The 14219-nt window shown below is 38.2% G+C and overlaps 1 protein-coding gene across 6 annotated transcripts in view; it reads left to right on the top strand.

Moving 5' to 3' along the window:
- Nucleotides 1–14219, top strand: part of SERAC1 (serine active site containing 1) — a 104443-nt gene that overhangs the window by 25860 nt on the left and 64364 nt on the right. For all 6 annotated transcript variants that reach the window (XM_067011097.1, XM_067011095.1, XM_067011093.1 and 3 more), the window contains exon 2: nucleotides 12311–12409. In XM_067011097.1, the coding sequence (XP_066867198.1) occupies nucleotides 12319–12409 (91 nt within the window). In that variant the 5' untranslated portion in view covers nucleotides 12311–12318. The remainder of the gene's footprint in view (nucleotides 1–12310; nucleotides 12410–14219) is intronic.

Raw genomic sequence — 14219 nt, 5'->3', positions numbered from 1 at the left:
AGCCTCCAGGATCAAACAAAGGCAGGGTTTTGGTACACAGATAATATGACTTTCCTCTAGCAATGGAAAAATTACAGTCCTTACCTTAATGAAAGGAGCCATCCCCTTTGTTTCTTACTGTTTCTTCTAAAGAGGACTTCAAGATCTGTTAATGGTTTTCAGCAGCAGTTTTCTCCTTTATTGTGGTGATGGGCAAGAGGGATTGCCCCTTCACTTGGGAGTGTATCCAAAGCTTAACATCTTCAAGTTTAACAGAAGAGTTAGTTACTAGCAAAACCTGGTAGGCCCCACCCACTGGGGTTGTGGTTGGTTTTCTGGGAGTACTTCTTTCCAGGTTTTTCAAAGCTCCCTGTTCCCCAGGTTTTATCTGATGATGGGGGGAAATCTGTAGGGTACTTCATCCTGTTATTGGCAAATCTATGAATAGCATTCAAAACTAATTCCAGTGTTTGTACATACCTCATGGTATCTAATTCTTTTACTTCTGATCAGAAATTTGTCTGCCTAGCAACTCAGAATAGAGGAATGGTCTCTCGTACAGTATCTCATAAGGATTCAATTGGAGTCTGCTTCTAGGGGCCACCCTGATTCTAAACTGTGCAAATGACAATATTTTGTCCCATGTTAAATCAGTTTTTTGACAGATTTTGTCTTTAGTCCTTTCAAAGTATAATTCCTCTTCTCCATTTCCCCAGTTGACTGGGATCTCCAGGATGCATGTAAATTCCATTTTATTCCAGGTTGCTCTGAAACCCCTTGTGTACTACTGTCAACAAAAGCTCATCTTTTGTCACTCGAGTCCAAACCTGGGAATTATTTCTTTAAGTAAGGACTTCATTCCCTCAGAAGCCCTTTCTGTTTGACACAGGAGTGTTTTCACTCGGCCTGTAAAAGTGTCTACCATTACCAGTCGATAATGAAAGTTTCCTTTAGTCTTGGGCATAACCATGAAATCTACCTGCCAGTCTTTCCCTGGGCTTCCCCCTTCACCACCACCCCCTCCTGAATTCCATATGAGGGGGAGGAGGCTTATTTCTGGTGTTTTTTTTTTTTTTTTTTCTCTATGCGGGCTTCTCACTGTCATGGCCTCTCCCATTGTGGAGCACAGGCTCCAGACGTGCAGGCTCAGCAGCCATGGCTCATGGGCCTAGCCGCTCTGCTGCATGTGGGATCTTCCCGGACCAGGGAACGAACCTGTGTCCCCTGCATCAGCAGGCGGACTCTCAACCACTGTGCCACCAGGGAAGCCCTCTGCTGTTATTTTTAACACAAGTCAAGTACTTCTGTATAACCCTTTGAACAGTCCTGGACATAATAGGTCCTTGAATAAAATCTTGTATCCATTATAGGGTGGCATTCCTCCCATAGTGGGTGTTCTGTTGGAAAGAGCTAAGCACTTCTTCTGTTAAGCTTTCAGGAATCAAAACCTTTACTTGGTTATTAACCAGCTGCATTCCTGGTTCCAAATGGGTAGGGTTGAATCCCTTTTTATATAACATAGTTAACAAGCTTGATATAATGGATATACTAAATTTTGCCCATAACGAAGAGTAAGTTTATATGATACGTTTATAAATATTGATTGCAACTAGGTAACAAAGCAAGTCTCCATAATTCCAAAGAATCTGTGTCATATAGCACAATAAAAAGATAATCTTTAGAAATTTTGTATGTTTAGAGACTAAAAACAAACTAATCCATGGATTAGAGAAAATCACAGTGGAAATATCAGGACTTGTAAAATTGAAGTAAAGCAAAACTTAGAGGGGAATTTATGGTCTTAAATGCATTTATGAAACAACAGGAAATGCTCATAATATGTTAAGTATTACTGAAGAAGTTGCAAAAAGGACAGAGTGAATCCAAAGAAAGAAAGAAGAAAATAGTGAAGAGCAGAAATAGAAAACAAAATAAAACAGAGATGCTCAGCAAAAGCAGATGATAAAAATTAATAAATGATTTTTGTCTAATAAGCTTTTAGAAGACTGCTCAAAAGTAAAAAAGAAGGGCACAAATAATACTAGGAACAAAAAAGGTAGGGATAAAAAGATCATAGGAATAGCATGAACAGCTTTATGCTAATGATTTTGAAAACTTAAATGCCCATTTTCTTGAAAAATAGATATTATCAAGACTAATTCAAGAAAAAAGAAAATCTAAACTAGTAATTTAAAAAATAAGTGACTCTGGGACATCCCTGGTAGTGCAGTGGTTAAGAATCTGCCTGCTAATGCAGGGCACATGGGTTTGAACCCTGGTCCAGCAAGATCCCACATGCTGCAGAGCAACTAAACCTGTGCACCACAGCTACTGAGCCTGCGTTCTAGAGCCACGAGCCACAACTACTGAGCCCACGCACCTAGAGCCCATACTCTGCAACAAGAGAAGCCACCACAATGAGAAGCCTGTGCACCACAAGGAAGAGTAGCACCCACTCGCCACAACTAGAGAAAGCCTGTTCACAGCAACGAAGACCCAATGCAGCCATAAACAAACAAACAAACAAATAAATAAATAAATAAAAATAAAAGTAAGAACAAGTGACTCTGAAAAAGAGGCATATTAGCAACCAAATGCAATATGTGGACCTTGTTTAGATCCTAATTCTAACAGACCAATAGTGCAAAACAAAAGTTTATGAAATAATCGAAACATTTGTTGGATATTTGATGATACTAAGGAATTTTTTTTTCAAGGGGGATATAATAATGGTTAATTTTTTTTAACCATCAGTAACATTCTACAGTATTTACAGGTTATATATTACATGACATTATGGATTTGCTTCAAAATAATTGAGTGTTATGGTGGTGGAAAATGAATGGGTTACAGTATAGATTTCACTGTTCAATACCATAGCCACTAACCATGTGGGTATTTAAATTAAAATTAATTAAAATGCAAAAGACTGAAATTTCAGTTCCTCAGTCACATTAGCGTATTTTCACACTAGTGGTGCAGATATAGGAAATGTCTATCCTGCAGAAGTTGTATTGGATAGAGCAGGTATAGATGAAACAAGATTGACCATGTGTTGACAATTTTTGAAGCTGAGTGATGGGGTTGAGTTTATTATTCTGTCTCTATTTGTATACATTTGAAATTTTCCATAAAAGGAAGAAACAAAGAAAAACCATGCGTGACCTTTGTGGAGAAAATTACAAAAGATCTAAAAGAGGAATTGAAGATACACTTCTCATGAATGGAGGCACTCCACATGATACCAGTTCTCCCCAAATTAATCTATAAATTCAGTTCAGTTCCAATAAAAAACCCAATAGTGAGGGCAAACAGCAGAAGCAAGAAGAACTACAATCCTGCAGCCACATTCCAAAAATCCAAAAGCCACATTCACAGAAAGATAGAGAAGATGAAAAAGCAGAGAGCTATGTACCAGATGAAGGAACAAGATGAAAACCCAGAAAAACAAGTAAATGAAGTGGAGATAGGCAACCTTCCAGAAAAAGAATTCAGAAAAATGATAGTGAAGATGATCCAGGACCTCAGAAAAAGAGTGGAGGCAAAGATCAAAAAGATGCAAGAAATGTTTAACCAAGACCTAGAAGAATTAAAAAACAAACAGAGATGAACAATACAATAACTGAAGTGAAAAAATACACTAGATGGAATCAATAGCAGAATAACTGAGGCAGAAGAACGGATAAGTGACCTGGAAGATAGAATGGTGGAATTCACTGCTATGGAACAGAATAGAGAAAAAAGAATGAAAAGAAATAAAGACAGCCTAAGAGACCTCTGGGACAACATTAAATGCAACAACATTTGCATTATAGGGTCACAGAAGGAGAAGAGAGAAAGGACCCGAGAAAATATCTAAAGAGATTATAGTTGAAAAATTCCCTAACATGGCAAAGGAAATAGCCACCCAAGTGTAGGAAGCTCAGAGAGTCCCAGGCAGGATAAACCCAAGGAGAAACAAGGAGAGACACATAGTAATCAAATTGGCAAAAATTAAAGACATAGAAAAATTATTGAAAGCAGCAAGGGAAAACCAACAAATAACATACAAGGGAACTCCCATAAGGTTAACAGCTGATTTCTCAGCAGAAACTCTACAAGCCAGAAGGGAGTGGCATGACATATTTAAAGTGATGAAAGGGAAGAACCTACAACCAAGATTACTCTACCCGGCAAGGATCTCATTCAGATTCGATGGAGAAATCGAAAGCTTTACAGACAAGCAAAAGCTAAGAGAATTTAGCACCACCAAACCAGCTCTACAACAAATGCTAAAGGAACTTCTCTAAGTGGGAAACACAAGAGAAGAAAACGATCTACAAAAACAAACGCATAACAATTAAGAAAATGGTAATAGGAACAAACATATCGATAACTACCTTAAATGTGAATGGATTAAATGCTCCAACCAAAAGACACAGCCTCGCTGAATGGATACACAAACAAGACCCTATATATGCTGTCTACAAGACACCCACTTCAGATCTAGGGACACATACAGACTGAAAGTGAGGGGATGGAAAAAGATATTCCATGCAAATGGAGATCAAAAGAAAGCTGGAATAGCAATACTCATATCAGATAAAACAGACTTTAAAATAAACAATGTTACAAGAGGCAAGGAAGGACACTACATAATGATCAAGGGATCAATCCAAGAAGAAGATATAACAATTATAAATATATATGTACCCAACATAGGAGCACCTCAATACATAAGGCAACAGCTAAGAGCTATAAAAGAGGAAATCGACAGTAACACAGTAATAGTGGGGGACTTTAACACCTCACTTACACCAATGGACAGATCATCCAAACAGAAAATTAATAAGGAAACACAAGCTTTAAGTGACACACTAGACCACGTTGATTTAATTGATATTTATAGGACATTCCATCCAAAAACAGCAGATTACACTTTCTTCTCAAGTGCACATGGAACATTCTCCAGGAGAGATCACATATTGGGTCACAAATCAAGCCTCAGTGAATTTCAGAAAATTGAAATCTTATCAATCATCTTTTCTGACCACAATGCTATGAGATTAGAAATAATTACAGGGAATAAAAACATAAAAAACACAAACACATGGAAGCTAAACAATACGTTACTAAATAACCAAGGGAATCACTGAAGAAATCAAAGAGGAAATCAAAAAATACCTAGAGACAAATGACAATGAAAATACGATGATCCAAAAACCTTTGGGATGCAGCAAAAGCAGTCCTAAGAGGGAATTTTATAGCAATACAAGCCTACCTCAAGAAACAAGTAAAATCTCAAAAAATCTAATCTTACACCTAAAGGAACTAGAGAAAAAAGAACAAACAAAACCCAAAGTTAGCAGAAGGAAAGAAATAACAAAAATCAGAGCAGAAATAAATAGAAGCAAAGAAAACAATAGCTAAGGACAATAAAACTAAAGGCTGGTTCTCTGAGAAGATAAAGTTGATAAACCATTAGCCAAACTCATCAAGAAAAATAGGGAGAGGACTCAAATCAATAAAATTAGAAATGAAAAAGGAGAAGTTACAACAGATACTGCAGAAATACAAAGCATCCTAAGAGATGATGACAAGCAACTCTAAGCCAATAAAATGGACTAACTGGAAGAAATGGACAAATGTTTAGAAAGGTATAACCTTCCAAGACTGAAGCAGGAATAAAAAATATGAACAGACCAATCACAGGTAATAAAATTGAAACTGTGATGAAAAAAATTCCAACAAACAAAAGTCCAGGACCAGATGGCTTCAGAGGTGATTTCTGTCAAACATGTAGAGAAGAGCTAACACTCATTCTTCTCAAACTCTTCCAAAAAATTGCAGAGGAAGGAACAGTCTCAAACTCATTCTATGAGGCCCCCATCATCCTGATACCAAAACCAGACAAAGATACTACAAAAAGAGAAAATTACAGACCAATATCACTGATGAATATGGATGCAAAAATCCTCAACAAAATACCAGCAAACAGAATCCAACAACACATTAAAAGGATCACACACCATGATCAAGTGGGATTTATCCCAGGGGTGCAAGGATTCTTCAATATATGCAAATCAGTCAATGTGATACACCATATTAACAAATTGAAGAATAAAAACCATATGATCATCTCAATAGATGCAGAAAAAGCTTTTGACAAAATTCAAAACACATTAATGATAAAAACTCTCCAGAAAGTGGGCATAGAGGAAACCTACCTCAACATAATAAAGGCCATATATGACAAACCCACAGCAAACATCATTCTCAATGGTGAAAAACTGAAAGCATTTCCTCTCAGATCAGGAACAAGACAACGATGTCCACTCTTACCACTGTTATTCAATGTAGTTTTGGAAGTCCTAGCCACAGCAATCAGAAAACAAAAAGAAATAAAAGAACTACAAATTGGAAAAGAAGTAAAACTGTCACTGTTTGCACATGACATGATACTATACATAGAGAATCCTAACGATGCCACCAGAAAACTACTAGAGCTAATCAGTGAATTTGGTAAAGTTGCAGGATACAAAATTAATGCACAGAAATCTCTTGCATTCCTATACACTAATGATGGAAACTCTGAACAAGAAATTAAGGAAACACTTCTTTTTACCATTGCAACAAAAAGAATAAAATACCTAGGACTAAACCTACCTAGGGAGACAAAAGACCTGTATGCAGAAAACTATAAGACACTGATGAAAGAAATTAAAGATGATACAAACAGATGGAGAGATATTCCATGTTCTTGGATTGGAAGAATCAATACTATGAAAATGACTATACTACCAAAAGCAATCTACAGATTGAATGCAATCCCTATCAAATTACTGATGGCATTTTTTACAGAACTAGAACAAAAAATCTTAAAATTTTTATGGTGACACAAAAGACCCTGAATAGCCAAAGCAGTCTTGGGGGAAAAAAACGGAGCTGGAGGAATCAGACTCTCTGACTTCAGACTATACTACAAAGCTACAGCAATCAAGACAATATAGTACTGGCACAAAAACAGAAATATATATCAATGGAACAGGATAGAAAGCCCAGAGATAAACCCACACACCTATGGTCAAGTAATCTATGACAAAGGAGGCAAGGATATAGGATGAAGAAAAGACAGTCTCTTCAATAAGTGGTGCTGGGAAAACTGGACAGCTACATGTAAAAGAATGAAGTTAGAGCTCTCCCCAACACCATACACAAAAATACACTCAAAATGGATTAGAGACATAAATGTAAGACCGGACACTATAAAATTCTTAGAGGAAAACATAGGAAGAACACTCTTGGACATAAATCACAGCATGATCTTTTTTGATCCACCTCCTAGAGTAATGGAAATAAAAACAAAAGTAAACAAATGGGACCTAATGAAACTTAAAACCTTTTGCAAAACAAAGGAAACTACCAACCAGACAAAAAGACAACCCTCAGAATGGGAGAAAATGTTTGCAAACCAATCTATGGACAAAGGACTAATCTCCAATACATATCAACAGCTCAAGCAGCTCAATATTAAAAAAAGCAAACAACCAAATCAAAAAATGGGCAGGAAACGTAAATAGACATTTCTCCAAAGAAGACATACAGATGGCCAAGAAGCACATGAAAAGCTGCTCAACATCACTAATTATTAGAGAAATACAAATCAAAACTACAGTGAGGTATCACCTCACACCAGTTAGAATGGGCATCATCAGAAAATCTACACACAGTAACTGCTGGAGAGGGTGTGGAGAAAGGGGAACCCTCTTGCACTGTTGGTGGGAATGTACATGGATACAGCCACTATGGAGAACAGTATGGAGGTTCCTTAAAAAACTACAAATAGAATAACCATATGACCCAGCAATCCCACTGCTGGGCATATACCCAGAGAAAACCATAATTCAAAAAGACACATGAACCCCGATGTTCTTTGCAGCGCTATTTACAATAACCAGGTCATTGAAGCAACCTAAATGCCTATTGACAGACAAATGGGTAAAGAAGATGTGGTACATATATACAATGGAATAGTCCTCAACCATGAAAAGGAACGAAATTGGTCATTTGTAGAGTCGTGGATGAATTTAGAGACTGTCATACAGATTGAAGTAAGTCAGAAAGAGAAAAACAACTATCATATATTAACGCATATATGTGGAACCTAGAAAAATGGTACAGATGAACTGGTTTGCAGGGCAGAAATTGAGACACAGACGTAGAGAAAAAAATGTATGGACACCAAGGGGCAAAGCAGCTGGCGGGGGGGGGGGGGGGTGTTGGTGTGATGAATTGGGAGATTGGGATTGACCTATAAACACTAATTTGTATAAAGTGGATAACTAATGAGAACCTGCTGTGTAAAAAAATAAGTAAAATAAAATTGAAAAATTAAAAAAAATTAAAAATGTAAAAGATTGCCAAAAAAAAAAATTCCCAATAGCCAAGATAATCCTACCAAGAATGGGGGCAGGGTTACTCACTCTAGAACCTATCAAGGCTTATTGTAAAGGTATTATAATTAAGAAAGGCATTATATTATTGATGCAGGGTTAGACAGATGTGTTAGCAGAACAGAATTCTCCAGAAATGGACCCTAGGTAGATTAGACCTTGGTGTAGGGAAAAGTCATTTCTATTCAATGGGGAAACTATGGTTTAGTAACAAATGGTCTTGGGATATTTGATTTCTAGGGTATGATGATTTGGCTTTAGACATCCTGGGTTTTAGGTGTTTGTGGTGCTTCAAGGTGCAAATATGCATTAGGCAGTTGAATATATGTGCTTAGCAGAGAGACTTGAATTAGTTATAGAGACTTGGGAATCAAAAGCTTACAGGTAAAGCTTTGTGATGAAAACACTGAAATTACTTAGCACAAGAATATAACATGAGGAAAAAAGAAGAGCACAGGTGGAAACCATTGAAACACTAATATTTAAGGGCTGGGTGGAGGCAGCAGAGACAACTGTAAGCTCAGTAAGAGCAGGGAGTGGTGCTGCTTTATTCACATCTCAGGTTTCCATCCCTGAGAGGTGGTAGGTGCTCAATAACTGAGTAACTGTTTGTTGAATGAGTAATGGGATGGAGCAGCCAATAATAGGGGAATCAAACTAGAAAACCAGATGTCATAGTATCTAGAGGAGACAAGGAGGGAGTAGTCAAATGCTTTGTCTAAAGCATTTGTAGGGCTTCCCTGGTGGCGCAGTGGTTGAGAATCTGCCTGCCGATGCGGGAGACGCGGGTTCGTGCCCCGGTCCGGGAGGATCCCGCGTGCCGCGGAGCGACTGGGCCCGTGGGCCATGGCCGCTGGGCCTGCGCGTCCCAGCGGGAGAGGCCACAACAGTGAGAGGCCCGCATACCGCAAAAAAATAAAATAAAATAAATAAAGCATTTGTAAAGTAAGACGGTGACTGAAAAGTGGATTTAGCAGCAAAGATGTCACTGACTGGTGACCTTGGGGAGGGCTGTTTCAGGGCTGGAGGAGGACACACTGGGGAAAGAATCTTAGGAAAGGGAGGTGAGAGAAGTGCCAGTAGCTGGAGGGCACTTGGGTAGACTGAGGGTTTACTTTTTTTTTCCAATTGTTTGTTTTTGTTTTGTTTTTGTGTTTTGATGGGAGAACATTGGATATCAGTATTTAGGGGGGAGAAGTAGGAGCTGATATAGAGGGAGGGTGTGAAGGTTAAGAAGAGAAAGACAGATAGTGAATCAAGGTCCACATGGAAGGGGAAAAACGATATCTAGAACATAGATGGTACATTTCCCTTTGAAAAAGGGATGAGACCTTTTCCTCAGAAACAGGAAAGAACAGTGCAGATAAAAATCTATTTGGAATCTGGAAAAGGCGATGCCGATAAAGATATGAAATTCGGCCAGCATAGATTTCCTGTGATGTTAGGAAGCTGAGGCTTGAGGGTGCCTTACTTGCATGGGCCCCTGTGAGTGGTAGGAGTTACTAGGAGTTGTAATGTCTTAGGGAGGGAGGAACACCAGAGTGTAATCCTGAAGTATTCCTATGTAAGCATTTCTGACAAATTTGCTAATGAAATCCCAGAAGAAAGGTATCAAAATTTCTAAGACTCCAGTAATTTATTGTGATATCTTTTCTCATTCTAAATCACGTTCATTTTAGTACCTAATTTGATATTTTTGGTTTTGTGTTTTTTTTTTAAAGAAACCTCCCCTCTCCCCAATATTTGAATAAATGTTGATTCCTTCAATACCTGGATCAATCCCTGCTTGTAGGTATGGGGGCAGAAGTTGAGGGAGTTCAGAGTCGTAATTTTGTGAGTGAAATAAGAGACAAGATCATTTGAATAGGATGCAGGTAGGGTAGGACGCTTGGCAGAGTATGTGGATGTTTAGAGCAGTCATCGTGGGAATGAGAAGAGAACTGATTAAGGACAGCCAAAGTCATTCTGAGAGCACACTCCCAGTTTGCCTTTTGTCCCCCTGCCCCCAATTTTGGCTGTCCAAGTGTAAGAACAGAGAAAACACCTGTTTCAGGTTGGGGCTGCAGGATAGTAGAAGGAGGAGGGCTCTGGTATGTTAAGGAAGCAGGTAGAGAGAGAGGTTGAAGTGATGCACCCTGGAGTCGAGGCTGGGTGGGGAAGGAAGTACAACCATGGGACAGATGCTCACCCCCGGAAAGCGAGAATGGATGGTTTGTTGAGGCTGGAGAGCAGTGAACTGGAAATAGTCAAGACGCTGAGACAGTTGAAAGAGAGTTAGAGTTAGTTTATTCTGGAAAAATCTGAAAGAGCCAGTGATGTCATTTGAGGAAATCCAGAGGGAAATAAATGAGGAAGTATATTTCCAGTATACTCATTTATATCCAGGACTTGGTGGGAGGGGAACCTGCTGGCGGGTTTTGTTTAAGTTAATACAGTGAAGGTTTTTAGGCCAGAGAAGTAATAGTAAACAATATTCGTACAATGTGGGGGTTTTTGTTTGTTTGTTTGTTTTTTGGTGGTATGCGGGCCTCTCACTGTTGTGGCCTCTCCCGTTGCGGGGCACAGGCTCCGGACGCGCAGGCTCAGCGGCCATGGCTTACGGGCCCAGCCGCTCCGCGGCACGCGGGATCTTTCCGGACCGGGGCACGAACCCGTGTCCCCTGCATCGGCAGGCGAACTCTCAACCACTGCGCCACCAGGGAGGCCCCGTATAATGTTTTATAGTTGACTACTTTCATAGTAGATGTTGGGATTGAAGGAAGCAGTAGATTTTTGCTCTGCATTTTTGTTTCAGTCAAAAGTTTTCATGTAGTAACTAAAATGAAAATCTATACATAAACTCTTAGTTTACATTGCATTCTGCCTTGGTTACTTCATTGCTGTCTTTGTATCATTTTTACCATTATCCTGTGTCTCATAGAGAAGTAGCAGCAACCCTTTAAACAGTGAGAAAATAAGATACAATGATCTTTAAAACAGTGACCTTTACAAGTTTATCTGTTGCCTAAACTAGTTTACTTAGTCATCAATTGAGGTACTAGAATTACAAAAAAAAATGTTTAAGCTTTTTATTTTGTGTTATTGCTAACAGATTTTCTTACACATGTACACCAAGCAATTTTCCCCTTAATCCCTGTAAAGCTGCCAGAAGTTTTTAATGTATTAAACTAAAGACCATTTCTCACATGAGTTCCTCAAGGCATCTTCTTTCTTTTCTCTTATTGCAAAAGAAAAAAGAAGAAAGAAACGTCTCATCCAAAGACAATCTATGATTCTAGAATACTGAGTTGTTCTAGAAACCATCGCATCATATTTAGATATCTTTACTCAGTTGATGAAATAGTTGAGCAAAAGGATAGTGAATAAATAGTTGGGCAACATCTCCTCCTTTGACAGGATGCCAACAAGTAACGATTAAATTTCCAAGATTTTAAACAATGTTGGGTACCATCTTGAAGGCCTTGGAGAAAAGCTAAACATTTCTATGGGTCCTAAGTATATCTTCCATTCAGAGCTGCTTTTCATTTCTGTAGGGACTTCAGTCACTAAAGATAAATATATCTATCTATATGCATATATATATTTTTAGAAGGCATTAAAATTCTTTTGATTCCTATATTGATATTCTGATTAATAATTTCTTTTCCTTTTTCCTACTAATCATTGTTCACAGTTGGACACATTGAAGAATAATCATCGAGGTACTAGCAATATACTATTCTAATAAGTCTGCTTTAAATTTTTAAGAGAGAAATTTTTTTCTTTAATTGAAAACATTTTTTCCAGGTCTTGAAAAGTCTAACTCTGTGGGCAGTCTACTGTGATTGTGACATATTCTTATAGTTAAGAGAAATTTTTTTAATTACATGCTAAATTAAACGTGTTATAATTGTTCTAAGCACACAGAATGTCCCTGGCTGCTTATTGCATCATCTGTTGCAGAAGAATAGGAACCTCAACTCCTCCGCCAAAAAGCAACACATACTGGAGAGATGTCAGTGAGTACAGTTTAAACAACAATATCTTCTTGTAGAAACAGTGATAGAATTGTGTTTAAGTTTCCAGGGTTGTCTACAAAAACTTATTTAATCCATGATAAATCTCAAAGTTGTTTATGTCTTTTCTGTACTAAAGGTTCACCACAAATTTGAACACCCAGAGCCATGCATACTCCTTTTTCTTGGGAATCTTTTCCCTCCCCTATGTTTCCTGTCAGATTCATACTCATCCTTTTAAACTCAAGTGTCACTGCATTCTTATTCAGCAGCCATTTATTAAGCTTCTGTAAAACATGGTGCCAGGCACATGTATTAGGTTCTGGGAATTCAGTGGTGAACCAGGAAGATGTTTTGCTTGCCCTACAGGAACTTAGGATCTAGCACTGATCTACTGTCTTTATTTGTAAATCTTTATTTACATTACTTATTACTAATTTTTATTTGTAAAATGAGAATATTGGCCTAGGCCATCTTTCATTCATTATACTATGTGCCAGGTACTATTACTAGGCCCTGAGGATGCAGTATTGAATAAGATGAAGTCTCTGTCCTCATGGAGCTTCCTTTTGATTGGTAAGAAAGATCAGTTTTTAGGATAGATCCTTTTCATCTAGAAAATTCTGTGATTTTGCATTTTTAAAATAAAAAGAGGAGTGGGACAGAGAAGGGAGCTTTTCTTCTCTCATCATTTCTAGCAAAACACACTCAAGAGTAGTAAATACACTTTGGGGTAGGAGAAAAGGCTGTGAGTCTGTATTCTGTTTCCAGGGCTTAGTGAAAAAGAAACATCCTAGTAAGAAGAAACAGATGGCAGCAGTATAGGAGGAAATAAACTGGCTGTTCCCGGGGAAGTCCAGGAAGCCATCTTGGAATGAAAAAGGTCCCAGAGGGGTTGCACAGTCAAGAAGCTCTGTGTGTCACAACTTTCAATCTCATCCCTGCAGATTTTCTGGAACTGTCCTCTTTCCTGTTCTGGAACCACTGGGTACTAGAGTTTGGGAGGAATTTCCATCTCCCTTGGCTGATGCATAGGGAAGTCGATGGAGGAAAGTTCCTTATCCCTCAGTAGGGAGGAGAAATTTGTTCTTGGCAGCATAAGTTGAAGGTCTGAACAAAGGACTACCTACCTCTATACATCCAACAAATTATAGGTTACGTAGATATTCATGAGCTGCCTGCAGTCCCTAACCATCATGGGTAATATATTAGTTAACATGTGTTCAGTACATATAACAGAAACTAGACGATTATGGCTTAAATTAGTAAGGTTTTTGTTTTTCTTACATAACAAGAAGTCAAGATGGAGACAATTTAGGGCAGGAACCACAGTTTAGCAATTCTCTGATCTTCCTGCTCCATTATCTTATTGTCCTCATGGTCACAAGTTGTTGCTGAATCCCAGGACATCAAGAAGGCAGAAAGACCAAAAGCCATGTTAAGAGGCTTTGTCTTTTTATTTGGGGAGGGATCTCTCCCTATAGACTTCTATCTGTATGTTTATATAGATGTATTACATCTCTCTCTGTATATGTGTATATATATATTGGCTACAGCTGTGTTGCACAGCCAGCCTTACCTACAGAGGAGTCTTTAGGTAGTAATCAGGTATCTTTGAATATCTTTAGGTAGTAAAGAAATTTGAATATCTTTAGGTAGTAATCAGGTTGTGTTAGTAAGAATTAAGGGGCTTATGTGTATTGAATTTGAATGTCTTTAGGTAGTAATCAGGTTGTGTTAGTAAGAATTAAGGGGCTTATGTGTATTGAATATGCAGTTAGCTGTGTCTGCCACTAGGACTTTCTTTTTTAAT

This window comes from Kogia breviceps, chromosome 13, assembly GCF_026419965.1.
Source record: "Kogia breviceps isolate mKogBre1 chromosome 13, mKogBre1 haplotype 1, whole genome shotgun sequence".
Classification (NCBI taxonomy): Eukaryota; Metazoa; Chordata; class Mammalia; order Artiodactyla; family Physeteridae; genus Kogia; species Kogia breviceps.
This window is presented reverse-complemented; position numbering and strand designations above follow the sequence as displayed.